The sequence below is a fragment of the Amblyomma maculatum genome, chromosome 3 (assembly GCF_055883805.1).
Source record: "Amblyomma maculatum isolate TAMU_Amacu chromosome 3, ASM5588380v1, whole genome shotgun sequence".
NCBI classification, from domain to species: domain Eukaryota; kingdom Metazoa; phylum Arthropoda; class Arachnida; order Ixodida; family Ixodidae; genus Amblyomma; species Amblyomma maculatum.
Genome location: NC_139346.1, coordinates 149,910,148 through 149,931,758, shown reverse-complemented (window position 1 = coordinate 149,931,758; position 21,611 = coordinate 149,910,148). Strand labels below are relative to the sequence as shown.

Sequence of the window (21,611 nt, the reverse complement as noted above, 5' to 3'; positions counted from 1 at the left end):
CGATACCACAATATATTTGGATCCTCAGAGACAGAGAGAGAGAGAAGAGAGAGAAGACTTTATTTACACCGACATGAACCCCTTGGGGCAGGGGCTCAAACAGGGGGTGGGTCTCTTCCTTGCCGGCTTTCCTGCGCCGTGGTCGCAGAGAAGGTCTTAAAGTAAGCCTCCTCCGCCAGGCGAAGGACGATCATTTGTACATCCGCATTTAGGCTGCGGATGTAGGACTCCCAGGTGATCAGTCTCTTTAGCTCCCGGAGAATCGAGGCATTGCCAGATTAGATGATCTTGACTCAGAGGTACGAGTTGCAGAGATTTTGCAAGCCTCTGGGTCACCTGTTAAGGCATAAGAAAATTGAAACGATTGGCCTGAATTTTTCGCCTAGCCCTGCATTCTGAGGGTGTTAATGTGGTGATAGATAGATCCTTTTGCTTTATCTGGGAGTCTCAGAGAGCTCCTTGAAGGTGATGAGGGGGTCTTTGTCTCCGGATAGCGGGGTCTTTACGGCCGCTCGGATGTATGCATCTCGAGCGAGGCGATGGGTAGCCTTCTTGCCTGGTAGACCATCGTGAGCTGGAGCTCAGATGACTGAAACCTCCCGGTTTAGCGGATGCTTTCTTAGTAGTCTGGCGGCCTGATTGAAAATTAGGCCTTTACCGAAGTTCCTAACAGCCGCCGTATTATCTGAGAGGATAGTTTTGGCTTTAGTGTACCTGTACATGATAGCGCTATCTTATCCTCTCTATTAAAGCGTTAAGCGTATTGATGTATCCAATTACTTTCTGGGAGCGGTTCCCATCTACCACTGCTATGACCGCGGATCTTCTTCCTCAGGAGGGTCGTTTATTAGTTTGCTCTGAATAAATTTTGCTCTATGCGCTGTCTTCGTCCTTGTCACGAATCGGGTGCAGGGATCGGTGCAATTTTGAACAGTTTCCGCGTCTCAAGCTCAAGGAGTTCAGCGAGCTGTAGTTCTTGTAATATTTTTTTTTTTTCGGTCCACTACAGGGGAGTTGAGCCGCTAGATCTGGGCCTCCCAGACCGCTTTAGCAATCTCTTCCCAGGTATTATGCACTCTCTGTCGGCAATTTGAAGGGGGGAAGGGGGGAGGGGGGGGGGGGGGGGTGCCTAAAGCCCTTTTGAATTACGTTCTGATAATTTTCTCTAACTTCTCTATTTCACCAGGATTGAGATTGGGGCATAAGCTACCCTGCTGATATGAAGGCACGAATCAGTCTTATTAGGCAGTGTTCTCTGAGGCCTTTTTTTACAGCCCGCAGCCTTTATTCGGCCTTTTGTACTGCGCGCATTTCCATTTCAGATATTTCTGTCAAATAGATGTGTGACCCAGAGCTATCCAAAAGCTATGGTGTGACCAAGGATGTGACCTTGGTCCTTGGGTGTGACCAAGGTGACCAAGGTCAGTGATGGTCAGTGTGACCACGGAATCAAAAACAATCTGCTGAAAAACAATAACTTTGTTTTAAAATGGCTTTAGTATTGTAAATTTTAAATGAAAACTCTTAAAACGTGGTCAGATTTTTTTTGTAGTTGTTTTCTAAGGATGACGGTTAAACTCCTCTGCTATGGTCTACGGCTATGGTTAAGTTAAGCGGCGAAGCGAAAGTGTGCTCCGCAAGGCAACCATGACATAACACCACCAATGGCGGCCTCCATGGTGCCGGTTGCTTCGTACAGTCGCTATCATCCGCGTGCTAAAAGCCTGCAGTAAAGCCCAACGAAAATATGCGTAATCAAAATTGCTTCTACTGGTAAACTTAATTCTATAAAATTATGGAAGAAGCGACCGGCAAAGCAAAATCACCGGATTCGGTCAAAGTGCTGCTACCGACAAGCGGCGACACGTTCATCGTAACTCAAGATTCTATCACCTCTGTTGACAAGCTTTCACGCAAACTAGACGATACCCTGCGCTTGAACAAATATACTGCCAGCAGTGACCCTACCAAATGTCTCACGACTGGGACCAAGCCCGGAAAGCGGGTCAGACCTCGCTTCTCTGCCGAGGTGGATGAGCGGCTGTTTTGGAGTACTATTGTTGAACTTTCTAGATCTCACAACTATCGTAGTCTCTGCCTTAGGAAATTTCGGAGCAAGTGCCAAAGGTGCAGCTGGATGAGTTTTCTCAAGGGTAATTCTGTGGAAGTGACTGTTGTAGTAAAACTTGTGCCATCAAAGCCTGTGATTGACATGACTTGGTAAGTAGTACGTACTGGCGTTATGCAAAGAAATCTCGTATCGTTTTGCTATCTGCTATCAGCACCACGTTTCATGTAACAGAGATGATGCTTTTACACAGTTTTGTTTCTTCTGCTGCAAAGTAATATATTGCCTTTGTTCGTCCCGTTGTGCCCAATTTATCGAGGGCTGGGGACATAACATTGTTGTCTGTATAATCATGGCTCAAGCGAACGTTATCGCCAAATTATAAACCAATCACATAAACAGACCAGCAACGTCCACATCTCAAAACAATGTGCGCTTCTCTTGCGCGATTCGGTAATATGCAGTGCTCGCCTGTATATTATTTTAACTTTTTGCTGTCTTTGGTTTTCTCGCCTAGTGACAGCAGACAGTTGGTGTCTGCTGTTCCCCGTGCTATTCTGTGTTTGCTAGCGCACGGCGGCGAAGGGAGAGGCAGAGGGTGGCGTGGCGCCGCTGCTATTTTTCAACGCTCTTGAGGAATGAGACCCTAAAAGAGGAGTTGTAGGCTTGGTTTTTGACTGGTGAAAGCAAAAGATTTGACTCCAAGGTTCTTCCATGTTTTGGCATTTAGTGATACGGATTAGAGGGCCAGGCGAATTAACTAAGCGTTGTGTATTCTTTCATGCTCCCATATTCTGCGTTTTTAATGCGGTAATCAATGGCCCCATTTAGCAGAAAAACCCAGCACCGGCACTGTCGTCATTGTGAGCGTAAACCATGAGCATAGCTCTGACAGGTGGTAGTTCGCAAGTGATATGGTGGGACACTGATTGGTCGTTGGGTTGAATGACATAGCAGTACCGCATGACATGGTCGAGCTGGAAGGAGCTGCCAAATTTGGTAGTTACTTTCAGAAATAGAAGAGACATCTAGGTGAGTTGGCACAGTGACATGGCACAGTGGCACAGATACAAACAGTGCTACAGACTAGGACGAAGACTAGGCACAGCACCCGTCCTGTTTGCTTCTTGATCTTCGTCCCAGTCTGTAGCGCTGTTTATTCATCATGACTTTCAGAAAGAAGGGTGAGATGAAAATCATACCTGGTATGCTTGTATCCTGAGGCACATGCGGTACCACTAGACAACATAGGCACGTTTGTATGGCTTGTTTTAAATCAGGCCTTTTTATCTATGTTGGGTCGCCTTTTGCCTAGCCTGGGAGCTTGCAATCTTATGCTAACGTGTATGTGTAAAATCTAGAGGCACAAATTAATGCATTAGTGAGTAAAGGATTTAACAAAGTGCATGTATGTTAACTAGGATCCACTCAGACGAAAGTCATTGGCACTTCGTGTCGTACTCTTACAGGCGAAGTCTGACTCCCTTTGTTTTTTTGTTTTATTATTTTTTTTCAGGGAAGCCAAGGTAGGCCATTTAGTGTTACAGCAACTTGAGTTGGAAAACACTATGGCTTGGCTGTCAACCCTTGGTGGAGCTTTCTCTGCTCTTGGTGATTACGACTTCCGATTTGTAAGTCATTTACCATGCCTTTTTGTAGCATTATGTTGTACTTTTTGTAAAGGTATTGTTAAAAAGCAATAATCATGTGGGATGTACTGGACATTGTGGGGAACAGAAGAGGGGATTAGATACAAAAAGGTGTCAAAGTTGTAGTCAACGAAAATTCACTCTTTGTTAAGGTACTATGCTGATGCATGCTAGAAAAGCTGCTAATCTGGGACACAGAATTTTATTTCATTGCATGGATCTGGCTTTGTGAAAGAAAAGGAGGAAAGGAGTTCTGTCTTCACAGTGAACATTCTGCTGGCTACATTGTGTTTGTACTTCCAAAATGCATTCAGCTGTACTAATCAATGTGCTGCTCCTGGCTGGACCAAGAAGACATTTTCAGTTTGTGTCGCAGAACGATTTCTTTGCCGAGCATCTCTCCTGCATACTTTGTGATGCACCATAACCAGCTAATAGTGTATGTTTCAAGTACATTCCTATATAAGCAGCCTGACCTTCTGTACTTTAAACTCGGCTGCACTTTTTGCTGATTCCTTTTAGCATTTCTGCGCCTCTCATGATGCGCATTTTCTGATCACATTTGTCCTTATTATGTGTAGTGAAAATCAATATTGGAAACAACTAGCCTGTGGTACTTGCCTACTCCGAACTTTGCCTAAAGATAAGCTTTGTTTTGTTTGTTTTTCTGAAAGACAAACTTATTGTTGAGTTAAAGTTCAGTGCATTCATTTACTGCTAAGCCGCATCTCAGCGTTTTTTCCTGCTGCACTTCTGTTCGTGCTTTCACCTCAAGGTGGCACTGATTGACAAGGAAAGCCTAGCATATGAAAGCATATGCATATACATGTCATAAAGAGGCAGGGACAGAAGGCAACTTCTTATATGTTTGCATTTTCACCTTCATTGTCTCCTATGTCTTCCTGTACTCAGCTTCTCTGCGAAGTTCTTGTTTGACCAGTACACACTTACCGTTTGGTCATGGCTTGCTTCGACTAACTTGTGTTGACCAGGGTTTCCCACGATCTTCTTTTGCACAGGCTGAGGCAGCGTGCCAGGTGTCGGTGAAGCAGCTGAAGCTTGCACTGCTCATTGGTGACCCGGTGACTGTGTGCCGTTGCCACATCTATCTGGCCATGAGCTTGCTGCAGAGGGGCTATTTCCGCTCTTGCCGGAGGCTGCTGAGGTAAGCAGTATCAGAAACTGTTGTTGGATTAACTTTGTGTTGCTGGAGCAGGCACTGCTCGGAATATTTTTTCCTTGGTTTTGTAACTTTTTATTTTCACATTCTGGAGGCTAGCATGAGTTTCAGTACGGCGGGAGGGCACAGAAGCACAGTGCAAGCACGTCAGTCACAATGAGTACCGTATAAACCGTATTATAGGTCGACCCTCTTACCTTGAAGTGGAAAAAAAAGACGAAAAATAACACAATAAAAAAAAAATGGAGAAGCGCATATATTTGCATCGGCTGTGTCCCTCCATCACTGGAGTTGTGATCTCACTCCAAACTTTCAGCAACGTCTTCAGAAGAGACTCTTTGCTGCTTGCCACATTCCAAAGTGTTCCATCAAGCATGTTGCTTAGGCAGCATTTCTTGACAGGCTGCATGCGCACAGCTGATCTTGTCCGTGGCACCGCACGCCGCACTGTCGCTGAGAGAGTGGCTATGTTGCCGTTCGCTTCGGCGAACATCACTTTTTCTGGAAAGCCACTGTAAACTGCATCCACATGCCATTATTCATTGCTGAAGAGGCATTTTATACTCTCATAGCTCGAACGCAAGAGCACACGCGAAGATAAATGCGCTTGGGACGGGAAAAAAAAAGCTAGCAGCTGCAGGTTTTCGATACGGTTTTGGCTGTCCGTTTACGAGTAAGCACGCCACTTGTTGCCAGACTGTGCCTCAAATTCTGCTGAAGACCACTATATAAGATGAGGGGTAACTTTAGCTTGCTTTTTTTGAGGAAAAATCTCTGCCTGTATTCTGGTTTATACGGTAATATTTGAATAATAGTAGAGGTTCTTTCCTTGTTTCTTCTTCTTGCTTGACGTTGGACGCGAAGGGTGACGAGGACGTAGATGTTGACAAATGAAAACAACTTTATATATCAGAATAGCGTGATTAGAGTGAAGACGGACAAGTTTTAGAGTACCTATTACATGGAGCCGCCGGAACTTCCCCAGTCAGACTTACGACGGCAACCCTTAGATTCACGACAACATCTCTTCTTAATCCTTCGGCAGGCCCTCTCATGGGCAGGCCTTCTCCTGCCACAGCAGTAGCCTGTAGCCGCTGAAATAGGCGGGCCCACCGCTCTTCCAGCGGATCGCATGTGACCCGGTAATACTCAAAGCGAGAAAAGCACACAAAAGCATGTGAAGCTGATAACTTGTGACTAGACAGGACCTAGTTCACGCTTTCATTGCAATGTATTTCTCTTGTCATAATCGCGAGCCCCAAATGAATCGACCGCGATGACGCATGGTTCGCAAGCCTATGGGAACACATATTTCGCCCGACACATGATGAGCTTGAGCTCGGTGACTCTACAAATAATTATATACTGGAAGGGCAAAGTAGCCCAAAATGGCAAGAATTAGCGCGATAGTGTTAAAGGGGATGATGCGACAAATTCTGATGTCAGCATTGTGAGTGAAAAATCACTAGCATGGCTCTAGAAGATGGTAGCTGGCAGCTGACCTGGCCGAGCGCTGATTCTTCTATGGTTTGTGCGACTTAACGGGACTACATGATATCACAATATAAGGAGCTGTCAACTGGGGCTGCTCATTGGAGGTGGGAAGGTGGAATAAGAATCAACATTCCAGTGCTCTTGGATGCCAAGTCAGACACTCTACTCCTAGGCCATGCAGGCACATTCATATGCTTCGTTATAGTGGGGCTTTGATATGTCAGGTGGTAGCCTACACTGTTGAAGCAGCCTTGCAAAAGTGATGCTAATTTTCATGCAGTCTCTTTGCTGCACTTGATAAGATTTTGTTTTTCATGGCACAAGGGTCGCTTTAACCAAAAAGCGCCTTGGCACAAGGTGTTTTTCCTCTACACTCAAGGTAGGGTCACAGTGTTACGAGGCACATTTTAACATAGCTGCAACAGTTCGCCATCAGGGACACACTCGCAGAACAAACAGAGCCTAGCTTCAGCGTCATCATTCTTCACTAGTCCAGCACTTCGTCATTGTCTCCGTGACTGCGTACCGTAACAATATCGTTTTTTACGCATTTCCCTGTGGGGAAGCCAAGAACATGACCAGGGGGTTAGCTTTATATATCACGGGTCTGTACCTCGCAGCACTGGGGATCAAGCTCCCCTATCTTCTCCGTGTAGTGCTCAAATAATTTGGCCACTTAAGCTCCCCTATCTTCTTCGTGTAAGGCAGGTGCTCAAATAATTTGGCCACTTTTGTGGTCTGTAGCACTTGCCAGAACCAGATCTGTTGCAGATGATACTACGTACTTCACTGAAACAAAATAATGAAAACAAGCTAGTTTGTATTCTACCAACCAAGTGAGACACTGATTTCCTGACATCTCTTGTGAATATTTGTGCTTTATGTATCGCGTTATGTTCACTTAGGGCACGTAAGTTTCCCTTGGACCTCTGAGTAACCAGGTGGAATTTTTTTTCATTTTAGGGAGTAGTTGTGAACTTAGCATTATTAAAACTGTGTGATTTAAGAGATGTTTTAAAGCTAGAAAGCATTACCACTAAGGAAGTTTTAAAAATTGTGTGAGTAGATGTAGCAAAATTTCTCAAACATTGCGCTGAAGATAAATGTAGATTCAGAGGTGGGGCAGTGAAGCTTTACGCAGGTCAGTTAAAAAACATTTTCTTCGGACTCTGAACGACCTCTACGAGTATACCACGGAGATTTCTCAACCGCTACACTGACAGCCTGGGAAGAAAACGACTCAAGTATGCCCAGTTCTGCTTCACTTCCAGCGATCTATGGTGGCCACTCTTTTCCCGTGTTTTGATTCAAAAACAGCAATTTTAGACACCAGATTCTTACTACCTCAATACAAAAGTGCCTCTCATATTTTATTTTTAGCACCCCCCTCTTGATGTGGTACAGGAAAATGGTCTTCTTTAGCAGTTGAAATTTTCGTTGCTCTTGGTCTTTAATGAGAAAGAGATTGGGTCAAAGCAGAACAGAGGAATAGGCAGAAAATTCAGATCCCTGTCTTCTACGTTGACAAGTTGACAAGCAGTGAGATGAAGTATTCGTACTGCCTTAATATATATATGTACATGAAGGGAAACAGACATCATTTTGATAGTCACATTATAAAGGAGTGAAATGGTAGACTAAGTTGCTTTGGGCATTTATTCAAAGCCTAAGTGCTCGGTGTAAGCCCTATAATTAGCACTTAATTTTTAAGAATTGCAATGATCATCGATTTTTGCCGTTACCATTCTATATGTTTTCTGCTGCCCGTACACATGGTAGGTCAAGTGTGTGACTGAAAGAGCCATGTGGCCTCAGAAGTACCCAATAGCTATCAAAAGATGCTGAGAGAACACTGCTTGTCTTGACTTCTCTCCGACCCACTGTAGTGGCTCAGTGGCTTTGGCGTTCTGTTGCTGGTTTTAAGAAAAATACAATGATCCCCTTGTGCTATGTGTGATGTCACATGTTAATCAACTCCAGGCAATCTAAATTAAGCTAGAGCCCTCCACAATCACACCTCCACAACCCATGTGTTGCTGTGGAATGTTAAACTCAATTATTTATAACTTAGCTTTCCTGTCTCTTTTGCCAAAGATGGATATAAAAGATCATGAGAGATGCATAGGCATAGGCTGAGAGTTGATGCGACAGTATACATGTTTTTCTGACATGTTTAGCAGCATTTGGCACGATGCAGGTCACACCGATCAACCTCGCTATAGTAAACTCGGATAAAGTAAAGGGAAACTGAAGTCCCAGTTAATCTTCCATCGACAACTGTACATTTTTTCCCTTTTATAGTAAGGACATTTTTGGTAAAAATCGGTTATAGTAAAGTGCGCCTGGCCGCAGTGACGACTGCCACGATATGACATCGCCGTCCGCGCGCGCTGCCTAGTATCGCAAGGAAAAGTGTTTTGTATTTGAAAACAGACAAATAACACCGAGTGTCCTTTTAAGTGGCTTTACCACCAGGCTTAACAGCGCTCAGGAGAAGCCTACTTTACGGAGGCCTTGGAGCCGTAAGGGAAAGCACGGAGCGCGTAGGGGAAAAAAAATCTAAAGCTGTCTACAAACATAGAAAGAAGGCGGCGCGGTCCATTCAGAAAGTAAGGAAGAGTAAAAGTGCAGCAAGAACTAGGAAAGGGAAAGAAACGAGTGAACATCCCCAGCATTGTGCAGCACAAAGCATGAGGCAGCGGAGGCAAGAAGTGGAGGTGCAACGAGTGCGGTCTTACAGCACTTGACTGCCACGCGCATTTATCATTTATTGCCTTTTAAAGACAGAAACAGCAAAATGTGACACCATGTTCATGCAAGGCTTTTATTTTCACATGAAATCAAACTTGGTTGTATTCATAGCCACGTTGTTGTCATGCTTAAGAGGTACTTCCACAGGATGTAAAAAATCTTTATAACTGAAAAAATTGCATGAATAGATGATAAGAGAAAGGTGGAAGCTATTTCTGGGTGTTTTTTTTTTTTATTAATCAATAAGACATGTTGAGTAAGTGGCCATTTAACTACCAGACAGCATCTTCAGGGCCATGTCATCACCAACAACTGATGTAGTAAAGATTTTTGCTGGTCCCAGTGACTTTACTATAAAGGGGTTCTACTGTAGTTCCTTTTTGGCTGGATGAGGTGTATTAGTTACTGCATAAAATTAGCCTGGATTTAACTCTGCTTAAACAGATTATTAAAATATGCAAAGGCACTACTTGGCATTGTATTATCTTAGCAGTTTGGCATTGAGAGACTGGAACATAGTTTGGCAGAGTGTTTATCTGTCTTTAGTCGGTTTGGTTTCTGGGGGAAGGAAAGACGCAGTATATGTGTTGGTTGACACCTGCACTTACATTTAACGGCATACAACATATGCTGGTGGTTCGAATCACCATTGTTAACTAGGCTCCAATTTGACTACAGCAGATGGATGCTAATGGGAAGAAAATGGTGTGACATTACCCTGAATGCTGCACAAAGAAGGGTTGCATCAGTTTTGATATGAAATCGTGTGCAAAAACCACATGCATATTTTTCTTCCACTGGACAGATGCCAAGTTTTCTTTCAGTTACAGCGACATCTTTTGAACAGAATGGGCTCTATGCACTATCGATTAAAAGGCCAGGCAGATATACAGCCCCTCAGAAAAATAGTCATGGTCAATAATAGTGACTGTACGTTGAGCGGAGCAGTCTGCTGTGAGCGTTCACAGTGTAGCCAGGCCTAGAGCAAAATGTGTAACAGTGTAAGAAGAAAAAAGAAAGGTTACGGCAAAATTACGCAGGGTGCTTGGGGAATCCAGAAAGCACTCCAAGGAACTCCCAGAACCTTGGTTGAAGAACCTTGGTTCTAGTGGTGACACCAGTATTCATAATTTTTATTCCCTTTTCTAATATATTGTCCCGATTTCAAAAACATGTGACTGCAGAAAACAGATGTGCACCTTTAAGAATTGTAGCACTTGAACTGTGAACTGAAGTAACTTGCTCGCAAAGCCAGCTGATCAGTGCATGCCACTGTGAGTTTTTGAGTCCATAAGTAAACTGCTGTTGCTGCATTGTGGGCTGCACAGCATTTTCAGATGCCTAGCCATGCGAACTGCTGCTTAGTTGACTTAGAGCGGAGGTTTACATTAAGACCTGTGCCACCTTTTGGCTGAAAGCACCTCTTTACACTAACACGCCGTTTACTCTTAAGTTATCAATTCTTGGTGAGGAGCATGGGCGTCGGCAGGATTTTGTTGGGTAATGGGATGATGCGATGTTCTGGATAAAGCATAGTAGCCCCGCCTGCCAGAACGTGGAAGTCAAGGAGGAGAGTAGTAGCATTAGAAGAAAGTAAGGTTTAATTGCATACACCTTCAACAAAGCATGAAGAGCAAAATTTCCTATGAGATGACATTCGAGTAGTGAGTGGCTTCTGGGCTTGAATCATCCATTGTGAGCTGAGGCAATCTTTTCTAGGGGCCCTTTAAAGATGTAGGAGTAAAGAAGGTGTTGACAATAAACTAGTGAACATTCACAGATTTTTAAATAACTGAAGCTTTTGTCAGCAATTCCCAAAGCATGAAACATTGATCCCTCAATTTTCCACAATTGCAGAGGGTTGGAGTTGTAATTTGAAAAGGGTTTCTGCATACTACATATAGGATGGAAGTGAAGCTGATAGGTTAGGTATGATTAAGGCCCCTAGTTTTCCGTGACTCCGCCAGAAATTGCAGACTTATGCATTTTTTGTGGAATTGTGTCTTTTTAGCAGCCAGATTCTCTTTCTTTAATGCAATTTTTGTTATGGACATCAGTGGCGATGCCAGTGAAGAAAAATGGCTGCTTTAACTTATTGCATGAATACAGCTTAAGGTGGAAGCTTGAAGACACAGGAGAAATTTAAACAAATATTATTATGACTATAATTCAATCCCAAACAGTTAGGGAGCTCTAAGCCATGCACAGAAAAGAGTCCACTAAGAAAATTCAAACCGCACACTGCAATATGGAAAGAACAGATAGGTCTGTGTTATTTTAGAGGCACTGCTTCAGATGCATGCACCGGAATTGCAGCTGCCACCGTCAACACTGCCCTGTGTTTACAGCTACCTAGGTAGCTACTAGCTACCTATCTAGTGCCCCGCCGTGGTGGCGCAGTGGTTACGGCGCTCGACTACTGTTCCCAAGGACGCGGGATCGAATCCCGGCCTCAGCGGCAGCTTTTCGATGGCGGCGAAAATCAAGGCGCCCGTGTGCTGTGCGATGTCAATGCACGTTAAAGAACCCCAGGTGGTCGAAATTTCCGGAGCCCTCCACTACGGCGTCTCTCATAGTCTGAGTTGCTTTGGGACGTTAAACCCCACAAACCAAACCAAACCAAACCTATCTATTAGAAAGTATGACATGACAGCGTTAACAGCTCCTATTTGCTGGCTCCCCTTACTGATCTTCGTTCATGTACATGCATTTTGCTACTCTTATATTGCTAACCTTGTAATTTTTGCCTCTATTCTCTAATACATACGAATTAGCATATTGTCATAAGCTACCAAATTTTACAAAGCCCTGCTTTAGTCAAGCTTAATGAGCGTTCCTGAATAACCTAGGGGCAGTAGGCCTAATTTGCAATCCAAGGGTCTTGAAAGGCTGCATTCCAATCTTGCCCTCCCATCTCAAGGGGGAAGCCCGATGTGGCAGTGTCTAGCAAATTGGCCATGTCACCAGCCAACTACCGCCTGTCAGAGGCATGCTCACAATTTTTCGCTTACGAGGTTGACGCCATATTTCCTGGGAAACTGGGCCTTTAATGAAACGCTGTCGCAATAAAATGTGGCGGACACTTAAGCTCCACATTTAAAGTTGTGTGTGGCTCCCATCTGTGGCTCCCCTCGAGATCCTCGTGCGCATACAAGTGCGTTGCTACTCACTTAATCGCTAATCTCTAAATTTCTGGCTTTATTATATCACACATGCTTATTAGCATACAAGTGTGAGGTAGCACATTACATGAGAGAGCACTCGACATAGATATAAATGTCTGCTATTACTAATCTCTATTAATGTGCCTGCATGACCTAAGGCTTGCGTTGCCTGTCTAGGGATCCAAGAGAAAATCGCCCTGATAGGGTGATTTTCATCTCATCCTCCCATCTAAAATGAGCTACTCGAGTTGGCAGCTCCTACCATCTTAATGTCTTTTGGTTTTATGTCATCAATACAACTTGCCAACTTAAAGGTGCCTGGCTATCAGTTGCCAACTACTAGCTGCCAGTCATACACGTAACTTTTTGCTCACAATACCGACAACACCGAATTATCGGGGAAATAGTCTTTCAACGGTTTCACTTTAAAGAAAAAAACTGGACTCTAAATTAAATGTTCTGAATATAATATAAGGTGCATTTTGAAGCATAACTTTACTTCTCCCGCAGAATTTTGTGGATTCTTTGTTTCCAGTCCATGTAATTTGGCACCTCAGAATGTTAGGAGCTTAGTAGATATGGTGCTTCCTTTCAGTTTTACTGATTTAGAAGAGCTTGTTTAGTAAGCATTAGTAGCTTCCTCAGCTTGTAATTGCTTTGGAGCAAAATGTTCTCCTGCGCGATCACCACACCACTGCTTCACATTGTGATGGCCACATAAGGCGGCATTGTCAAAAGCAGCGTGTGTGGAAGGCATGTTATGTAAGCAGGCTGTTCAGAGCTCGTGAGAGAGCGCCTTTAGCATTCGGAGCACTCGTGTCTATTTAGCCAGTGACGCCTTTGAAGGATGACGTCCTTCATAAGAGCACTACTGCGGCTTGAGTAACAGTACTTGAGTATAGGATGATGACTAAAAACACCAATGGTGGGGCATTTGTGGCCATTGTTTCTTTTTTTCAAGCATTGTTTCTTGTGAGTCAGTTCTTGCATTGTAGCCTGTCATTCTGGAGCTGTTAGTAAACACAATGTAATCAGTGGCATTCAATCACTCAGTGTCCCAGTGTTTGGTATTAATACGTTTGTTGGTACGGACTTTGCAGTCAAACATAGTTTCAAAACATGTCCTTCTTGTGTTTGCATTATATAGGGTTTTCCTCAGCCATGTTTCTGCAAGGTGTGTGTCAGTGCACAAGTGATGCAGCAGTGTGGCCTTTTGTCGAGGGGGTTCTCTTGCCATTTCGCAAATGTGTGCATGCATTACACACTTCAGGGGCGGGCAGATTTGTGGCTTACTTTCAGAGGAAGCCGTTGAACTTTTCTTTTTTTTTTCTTGCTGAAAAACGGGGTTTAGCATGGCTTTTTTATAGCATGAACAAAACTGCCTGCCGGGAAAGAAAGGTAGCAGACGTGATTTGATGTAAGTTCCAAGGACTGACTTGCTGGGAGGCATTTCATAAGAGATGGAACGGCCACTGATTTTTGGCAGGACGACACATTGCGTGCCATGTGATTCACGACGGTATCGCATTGCTTGTTTCAATGTGGTAACAGACTAAGTTTTTTTGGAGTGTGCTAAGTTCTCCGCAGGTTCTAACTGTTGCGGACAAGGCCTCTATCAGCTAATAACTCATTTGCTGCTGTCTGCAAAAGTTCTGTTTTCATACTAAAGTATGATCGTTTTCTGCGCTAGGATTTCTGTCATTTTGCAAAGAACCAGTTTTGCAGACGCTGTAATCATGTCATCATTTTATGTGGTAATTTTATTCATGCAGTCGAGTGCTTCCACTCTGGTAAGTGCATGGTAGGCAGCATGAACGTGAATGGCAGTGATTTTGGAGAAGAGTTGAACGAATTAGGCCTTGAGTTCACATGGCAGAGCCATTTCTACTATGCTCGACGGCTAAATTTTCTCGTTATCTATACACATTTGCCAGCAGTTTTAATTTTGCATCGATCTCATGAGTACTGGAAATAAAGGTCTGTTAGAGCAAACTCGAGAAAGTTTCCTGTTATCCTGGATACCCATGTAGAGTAGTTAACTGCAAAGGTTATGCAGGTGTTGAACGGACAAGCGGAAGGGTGCCCAGGCAGTGTGTGCTCTTTGCCGGTTTTTGTGCGCCAGCGGACTAATTCGCGCTTGTAAAGCAAGCCACTGTGCCTGTAGATATGTATTTCATATGCCTTCTCCCATATCGTCACCCATCATAATCTTCTTTCTTCTCTCCTTCCCTTTCCCCAGTGCAGAGTAGCAGGCCAGATTTGAATTATTCCGGCCAACCTCTCTGCCTTTTCCTTTCAATAAATCCATCTATCTATCTGTTTTTGTGACACAATTTCAGACATTCTCCACTAGAGTTAAAACAAACTTTGTATATATTGCAAAAATGTGTCTGATCTTAGAATATGTGTGCATTGTGTGGGACCTGACGATGAAAAAAAAAAAAAAAAAACATATACTATGGCATGTATAGAAAGAAACCGGCAGATTGATTTATGATGGGCGACTATGATTTCATAAAGTGGTCGTCTGACATTGTGAAATGATTGGAGTGTCCCTTGCTCTCCGAGAAGCATAAGTACTTACATTCAGGATTGCTTTTTAACATTATAAAAGAATTAAACTTAAATTAATAGCAAAACTTTCCTGAAGAAGCCCGCTTACATGTCAACCTGCATGGACGACAGTATGAAAGTTCTAATTAATTTCAATTTTTTTTTTTTCCAAGCACTATACATGAGTGAAGCTCTTTGCTAGATCAAATTGTCACTGAGCCTCCATTGCCCCTTTTTTGCACTGTAGCATTACCATATGTTTAAGTCTTTGCACAATTGAATAATATGCTCTCCAGCTTTGTTATGGATGTATTTTCTTTGTTGTATGCTTTCTATCATTGTAAGGTGTAATTAATTTTACCCCTTTTAATTCGAATAATTCGAACTAGGAGCGCCGTCCCCGGCCGACACCCATACAAGTCTATAGCGTCAGGCACTCTTTAATTTGGATATAGGAGGTATACATGTGACGTCATTCACTAGGGGCGCTAGCGGCCAGTGCAGCATTCGCCATATGCGCGGTCGTGCGTGTGGGCGCCACACCGAGCCGCATTAGTCAATTCGTTGTGATCCTTGGGGTACACCTTTCGTGTCTTGACGGAATTTCTGCGTGCGCCAGCGAAAATCATGCGAGCGAGTGGATACACCCTTGGACTTCGTGGAACAAGCAAAATGACGGTCTCGACAAAATGTTTGACTTTGTGAAAACATCAGCTCGTACGACCGCGGTAAGTTCGTCGAGGTGCGCCGCGCACTTCAATACCACTGCTTCGCATTGAATTCCCTGAAATCGGTGCCTGACTTTTGAAGTGCGGTCTTAAGCTTTGCGACAGGTGAAGAAATTAAAACGTACGAAGCCATAATAGTGCTTTAATTTTTGGCAAGCGAGCTAGGCTAAGAGTCACACGTGCGTGAGGGTGTCGATCGGCGTGCCGTTCTTAGAGGTGAGCAAATTGCGACATGTCTGTTCGCTTAGCTAACACTGTCTCCTTCTTCAGCTTGCAAGTGATATTTTACAACTGTATCAAGCGTTATCGCTGCACATTGCGTTGTTGCGAATGTAGGTTTTATGGTTTATGTGCATTTCAAGCAGAGCTACGTTGCCGATGCTAAATTTCTAAAACATGCTCTCGTGTATGCCGTTTATGCTGCGAGCACATCACAATATTTTTTTTTTTTTGCTTGACCTTCTGTCACTCAAATTAAGCAACTGCATTGATTCGCTTTACTCTTAAACAGCGCCTGTGCAAGCTTCCATCGTCAGTTTGCCAGCAACCGCCACTAGAAATGTGCATTTCACGGCCATGCCAGCTTTGGAATTAAGCCATTTAATGCGCTCGCTGTCTCTTCAAGACGTTTTCTGCCTCAGTGGCAGCTAACAACTGGTTTAACGAGCTGCTAATTGGTTTGCGCACAATGTGCAGCTGGCCACTTTTGCTGTCAAGCGGTTGCATGAGTGAATGCCTAGTTGCACCACTGAGCAGGTAATGTTATGTCCCGGAGCATTAAAATATCGCTGCAGACTCCATGCGTATATAGGGCTCCACAAAGAAAAGTGGATGTGGACATATTTAACAGCTTGATCGAACGTTACGGATCGCTTCCAATATACGGCGGGCACCTGACATTGAACCTGATACTGCGCGAGCCTATGCCACCGGCGACCTGGGACATGGATGGCCAACGAGGCGGGACAATGCTCGGGCCATCTGGTAGCAGGGCCTGCTATAGGCGGGCTCTCTATGGTTAATTTGGACAGGGAATACCGTGGAGGTCCCGCGCAGCCAACAGTCACCAAAGTTGACCTTCCCGCGCCTAAATTAGATGTAGGACTGATGTCTACACACGAACGACTACATTCGGAAGTTCCCATTTTCGAAATATAGCTCAGTCCTGTAGTTTGGGTTTCACTGCGCGCATCTGATAATCGCACCGTTGTGGACGCATCTTGGCACGTTACTGTTCTTTTATTTTTAATTTAGGATGGCGTCAAGCATATCTAACGCCTACGTATATATCCATCGCATGCACCTACAAGCTGCTTCCGGCATGATGAAACTGCTCATCAGACAAACGCAGCTGCACTGCACTACACGCTTCACCACGCACTGCGAAAAAAGGTAGCGGAGGCCTTTGTGATTTTGGAGCAGTTCTCGAACGTTTGCGACAGTGTTCGCAAGGCAAAGCACTTGACGAGGCTGGGAGAGAGAGAGAAAAAACTTTATATAATGCAAAAAAGAATAATGTAGAGCTCCCGTGGTTGGGTCCTCAGTCCAGGACTCCCGCGGCCTTTGCGGCCCTGCTGGCCTATTCAATCAGCCAAAGCTGGTCTTTCGACTTCGAACTGGACAGCGCAGCCTCCCACTGCTCCGGCGTGGCGTTGTGAATTATCGGCACTGCATTTATTTTCTGGCATTCCCATGTGATATGATAAATTGTCGGTTTCTGTCCACACCAGGGACATGTGTCCCTGTATACGGTTAGATGTATCTTGCTGTATAAAGACAGACATGGATTAGAATTTGTTTGTAGCTGCCGCCAAGACACTGACTGCTCCCTGTTTGTGGGGCACAGGATACAGTCTTCTGGTCCCCCAGTAGTGCACCAAAATGTCTGCGTAGGTACGAGTCATTGCCTCGGTCTCTTCGGCCTCTGACCTCTCTTGGTTTACGTAACCTCGAGCTATGAGATCGGCCTGGATGTCTCTGGCAATGCCGACGTGCCCTGGAGCCCAAAGTACGAGTTGTTTTGTGTCGCTTGTCCCGCCAGCCTTCAAGATGGCGGCCGCTTTTTTGCTAATCCTGCCGTTTGTGAATCCTCAGCAGGAGGCTTGCGAATCGGTCATAACTACCAGTGCCAGTGAATGCCCGGACCTATTGCCCTCAGCGATCGCTAGAGCAATAGTGGCTTCCTCGGCGTCAGACACGGTGCAGTCCTGTAGTGAGGCGCTCATTTTTTCCTCTAGCTGGAAATCTACCACCGTCACCACCGCATCTCTTTCGTTTGAGTACATTGCCGCATCTTCTACATAGACGGTGTTCTTGTTCTGATAGGTCTTGGCTAAGGCTTCCTCCCTGGCCCTACACCTACCCTGATGAATGACAGGATGTATGTTCTTGGGAATTGGCGCTATGACAAACATAGACCAGATCACGTCCGGTATGTCTGTCGTCCGTTCAATCTCCAGTATGTGGTTATGATAGCCCAGTCTTCGGAGGAGAGCTTGTCCCGCCGTAGTGCGTTGTAGCCTCATCTTCTGAGAGAAGCTGTGCCGCCCGGTGCTCTTCGTATGTGTTTGTTAAGCCAAGGGCCATTAAATTCGCGTTTGCCGTTCTTATTGGCAGCCCCAGCGCTGTCTTGTACGCCTTCCTGAGGATCGCTTCCACTTGCTCTTTCTCCGTCTGGCTCAGGTGTTTATAGGGAAGACTGTACATAGCTCTGCTTACCACAAGTGCCCGCACTAACTTGAGCGTGTCTTCCGCCATCATCCCCTTTCTTCTATAGCTCACTCGCCTAATCATTCTTGTTATCTGGGCTGGGAAAAATTGTCATTCTCACTTGGGACTCATCTCAAATGTACACAGACGTCAGATAAAAAAATAGATAAATTTACTGTGATGAAAACGATTTTCGGCAGTTTTTTTTCCAAGCCCATTCGATAAATTGAACTTTTGCTTGATGTGGACATTCTTTTCTGACTCCTTGAAGGCTGAATTAATGAGAGCTTACTGTTTCATTGTAGTGTTCTGTCATTATTTTGTATATTGCAGTGAATGTCTACTGTCAATTTAGCTTCATACTTTTTCCTACACTAATGTCTAGAAGGGCACTGTTGGGACCTGTATAAATGAATGAATGAATTGAGAAATAAATAAGTTTTTTTTTTTTGAGACTATGGGTGTATTTTGCTCAAGATGGGGGTTACCCTCACACGATGCTGGTGTGCAACACCATGTTGCATCCCTGAGCAAATTTACCTTTCTTTTCGAAACAGTGAAAGATGGATGCACTGAATCATATGGATGTTACTAAGTGCATTTATCTTCGGCTTTCACTTGTTTCATTGTTGTGCTAACTTTGATGAGCAACTGTCTGAATGAACTTTGTAGTATGAATTCATGAATAATTGAGTGCAATCGTAATCATTTGTGTTCATTTTCTTTGGGAAATTGCAGGAAGCAGTACCAGTTTGCTGTATCGAAAGAAGGCGAGCGTGACCCCAGGTTGGCCAAGATGTGCCAGTCTGTGTGGATCCGCATGCAGTATCTGCGCTCTCAGCAAGAGAAACGGCCTCAGCTTGAACCTGCACCATGAGTGGAAGAATGGGAACACTAAACACAGAGGAAACAATAAATTATTTTTTAGTTTTACTCACCAGTCATTATGGCACAGTCTCTGAATAGTTGAAAAATAACGGCGACAAGATGAAGAGGCAGAGAGACAACAGGTATAGTACAGACCATTATTTCAATCTTTCCTCCAAAATGAGACTGTTATGTGTAGTTTTGATATGAGACACAAATTACCTTGCTTTTCAAAGTAAGCCTTCATTGCTAGTTCGTGCCGTGCCTGTCTCTTTTTCACTGCTACATTTCTTCTCTATAAAAATATGTGCCTGCTCTTTTGTATTCTTAGTGGGCCCTTCCAGGTGTACATTATGGTGCTTAGCGCAATAAAATACATGACTTCAGAAGAAATCTTCTAGGTTTGACCAGAGGGAAAACAGACAGCCGAAGTTTTTGCTGCTGTCTTTGCCATGTTAATTATAATAGAGCCATCCACACACTACATTTTATAGTCGCCCTTAGAACCAATGGTTTATGTGAGAATATCGGGCTGCTGTACACTAATTCTGACATTGTGCAAATGCGTGATTCAAATAGTGATGGACTACTAAATGAAAACATGCCGTCTCGGCTGTCTTGCTAAGAATATTGTGTGTTGAACCAATTCCTGTCGCATGGTATTTGGGTAGAGGAAACATATTTAATTAAATGTCTTAGTACTGACCTGTCAAAAGTATGCAGGCTGGTAAGTTTACTAACTTGTATATAATTATCCTCTTTGGAGCGGGGATAGGCTTGTCCTCGCCTCTGGTCAGCTTAGGAGTTGCAATATTTACTAATGGTGATTGTTCCATCGTGAACAGGAGTTATGTTTGTTTTTTCAGAGGGCCCTCTTCATGGACCAGAAGCAAAACCAATGGCTTGTACTTTTTTTTTGCCTGTCAGCAGCCATGGCCCGTTGTAGCATCACCAACACTGATAATATATATGCTATACCTCACATCTTCTTCCCTTGATTTTATTGGTACCAGAAAAATTGCGCGAGGTCCAGTGCATTGAAAAGCCAAGTCATAATGAACCATCTTGGCATCAATTACCCTGTATCACCAGCAAGCGTAAAATCTCAACATCTAGTCTCGAGTCCGGCGACTACAGTACTGGCTGTTAAGTGTGTCTAGCTCATGCTCGAAGGCTGCCAGGTTTTCCTATAGCTGCAAACACACATGTTCTACACACACACGGACACATTGTTCTAGCTCTGCGCTGCATTCTTTTTTTTTTTTCAGTGTGAATCTGTATCTGTATACTAAACTCTCAGTCCTCCTTTACATCCAACTCTTCCTCCGCACAAGTTGCTTCACATCATTACACCAGTGCATACAGGACAGCCTTCTCAACCAGTGCTCACCGTAAAGGTATGAGACGAACCACTACAGCACACTCGGACATGCATGGTGGTTTTTATAGAATGCTAAATCAAATATTAAGCCGGCTTACAACATGGAAACCACATGCAATGTTGTCATCATGAACACAAGTACAGGATGTGTCCGGTAGTTAATACAACTATATAGGTTGGAATAAATTTATTCAAGATATCATTACAACGTGTAAATTTCTCTGAAGTGCTAGTTCTTTTTGGCATCTATACATTTTTGGCAGCAACTAATTCTGCCACGCCATGTACGCATCCCAGAAGGAGTCGACAGGAACCTTGTTTAGAGCCTTTGTCATGGCGGTTTGGATCGTTTCAATGTTGCAAAAACTGGCACCTCTCTGTGCGCTTTTGATTCTCGGGAACAGGAAGAAGTCTGCCGGAGCCAGATCAGGACTATAGGGGTGATGGGGCAGCATTACCAAGTTGTGCTTGGCCAAAAACTCGCGTACGCCCAGAGAAGTGCGGCTGGGAGTGTTGTCGTGGTGCAACTGCCAGATATCGGCATCTCCTGTTGGGCTCGGAAGACCCTTTTTCTCAATGTCCTAAGCACATGGACGTACGAATTTTGGGTACGAATTTTGTGAACAACCTTGGCATCAAAAAAAAGAAAATTGTGTTGTTTTCACTTTAGAATGGTTCATGCCTTCTTGGGCGAGGGAGAAATATTTTAATGATAGGAGGTGTCTTTCTGGTGCTGAGCCTAGCATGCTATTCCTGATGAGGGTGAAAAATAAGGGAAGGGGAAAGAAAAAAATGAATGAAAAAAATTGGGGACACACGCTTTTACACAGACAGACAAGTTTCAAAGGGTCTCTATCAACCCTGTGTCCTGGAGAAAAGTTAAGGATTTTGTAGCTCGTGCAGCCGAAGACCCATCGCACCAGGACCGAGGACGTGTTCAAGATGCAGGGCTGTATCTTGAAGTAATTCTAATTGTTATGCACTGTCCTGCAATAGTGATAAACCTTTGGCAATGGGTTACCAAATGTTTGAAATCTTCACGGTGTTTTTCCTATTCTGCTGTAGGC

At 44.1% G+C, this 21,611-nt stretch overlaps 1 protein-coding gene across 1 annotated transcript; it reads left to right on the top strand.

Moving 5' to 3' along the window:
• The first annotated feature begins 1,637 nt into the window (after window positions 1–1,637).
• LOC146196430 (uncharacterized) lies at window positions 1,638–19,240 on the top strand. Its single transcript, XM_084598191.1, has 4 exons — window positions 1,638–2,220; window positions 3,585–3,699; window positions 4,737–4,882; window positions 19,035–19,240. The coding sequence occupies exons 1-4, from the start codon at window positions 1,796–1,798 to the stop codon at window positions 19,171–19,173; spliced, it is 825 nt and encodes a 274-aa protein (XP_084454317.1). The 5' UTR covers window positions 1,638–1,795; the 3' UTR covers window positions 19,174–19,240.
• Window positions 19,241–21,611: the final 2,371 nt, after the last annotated feature.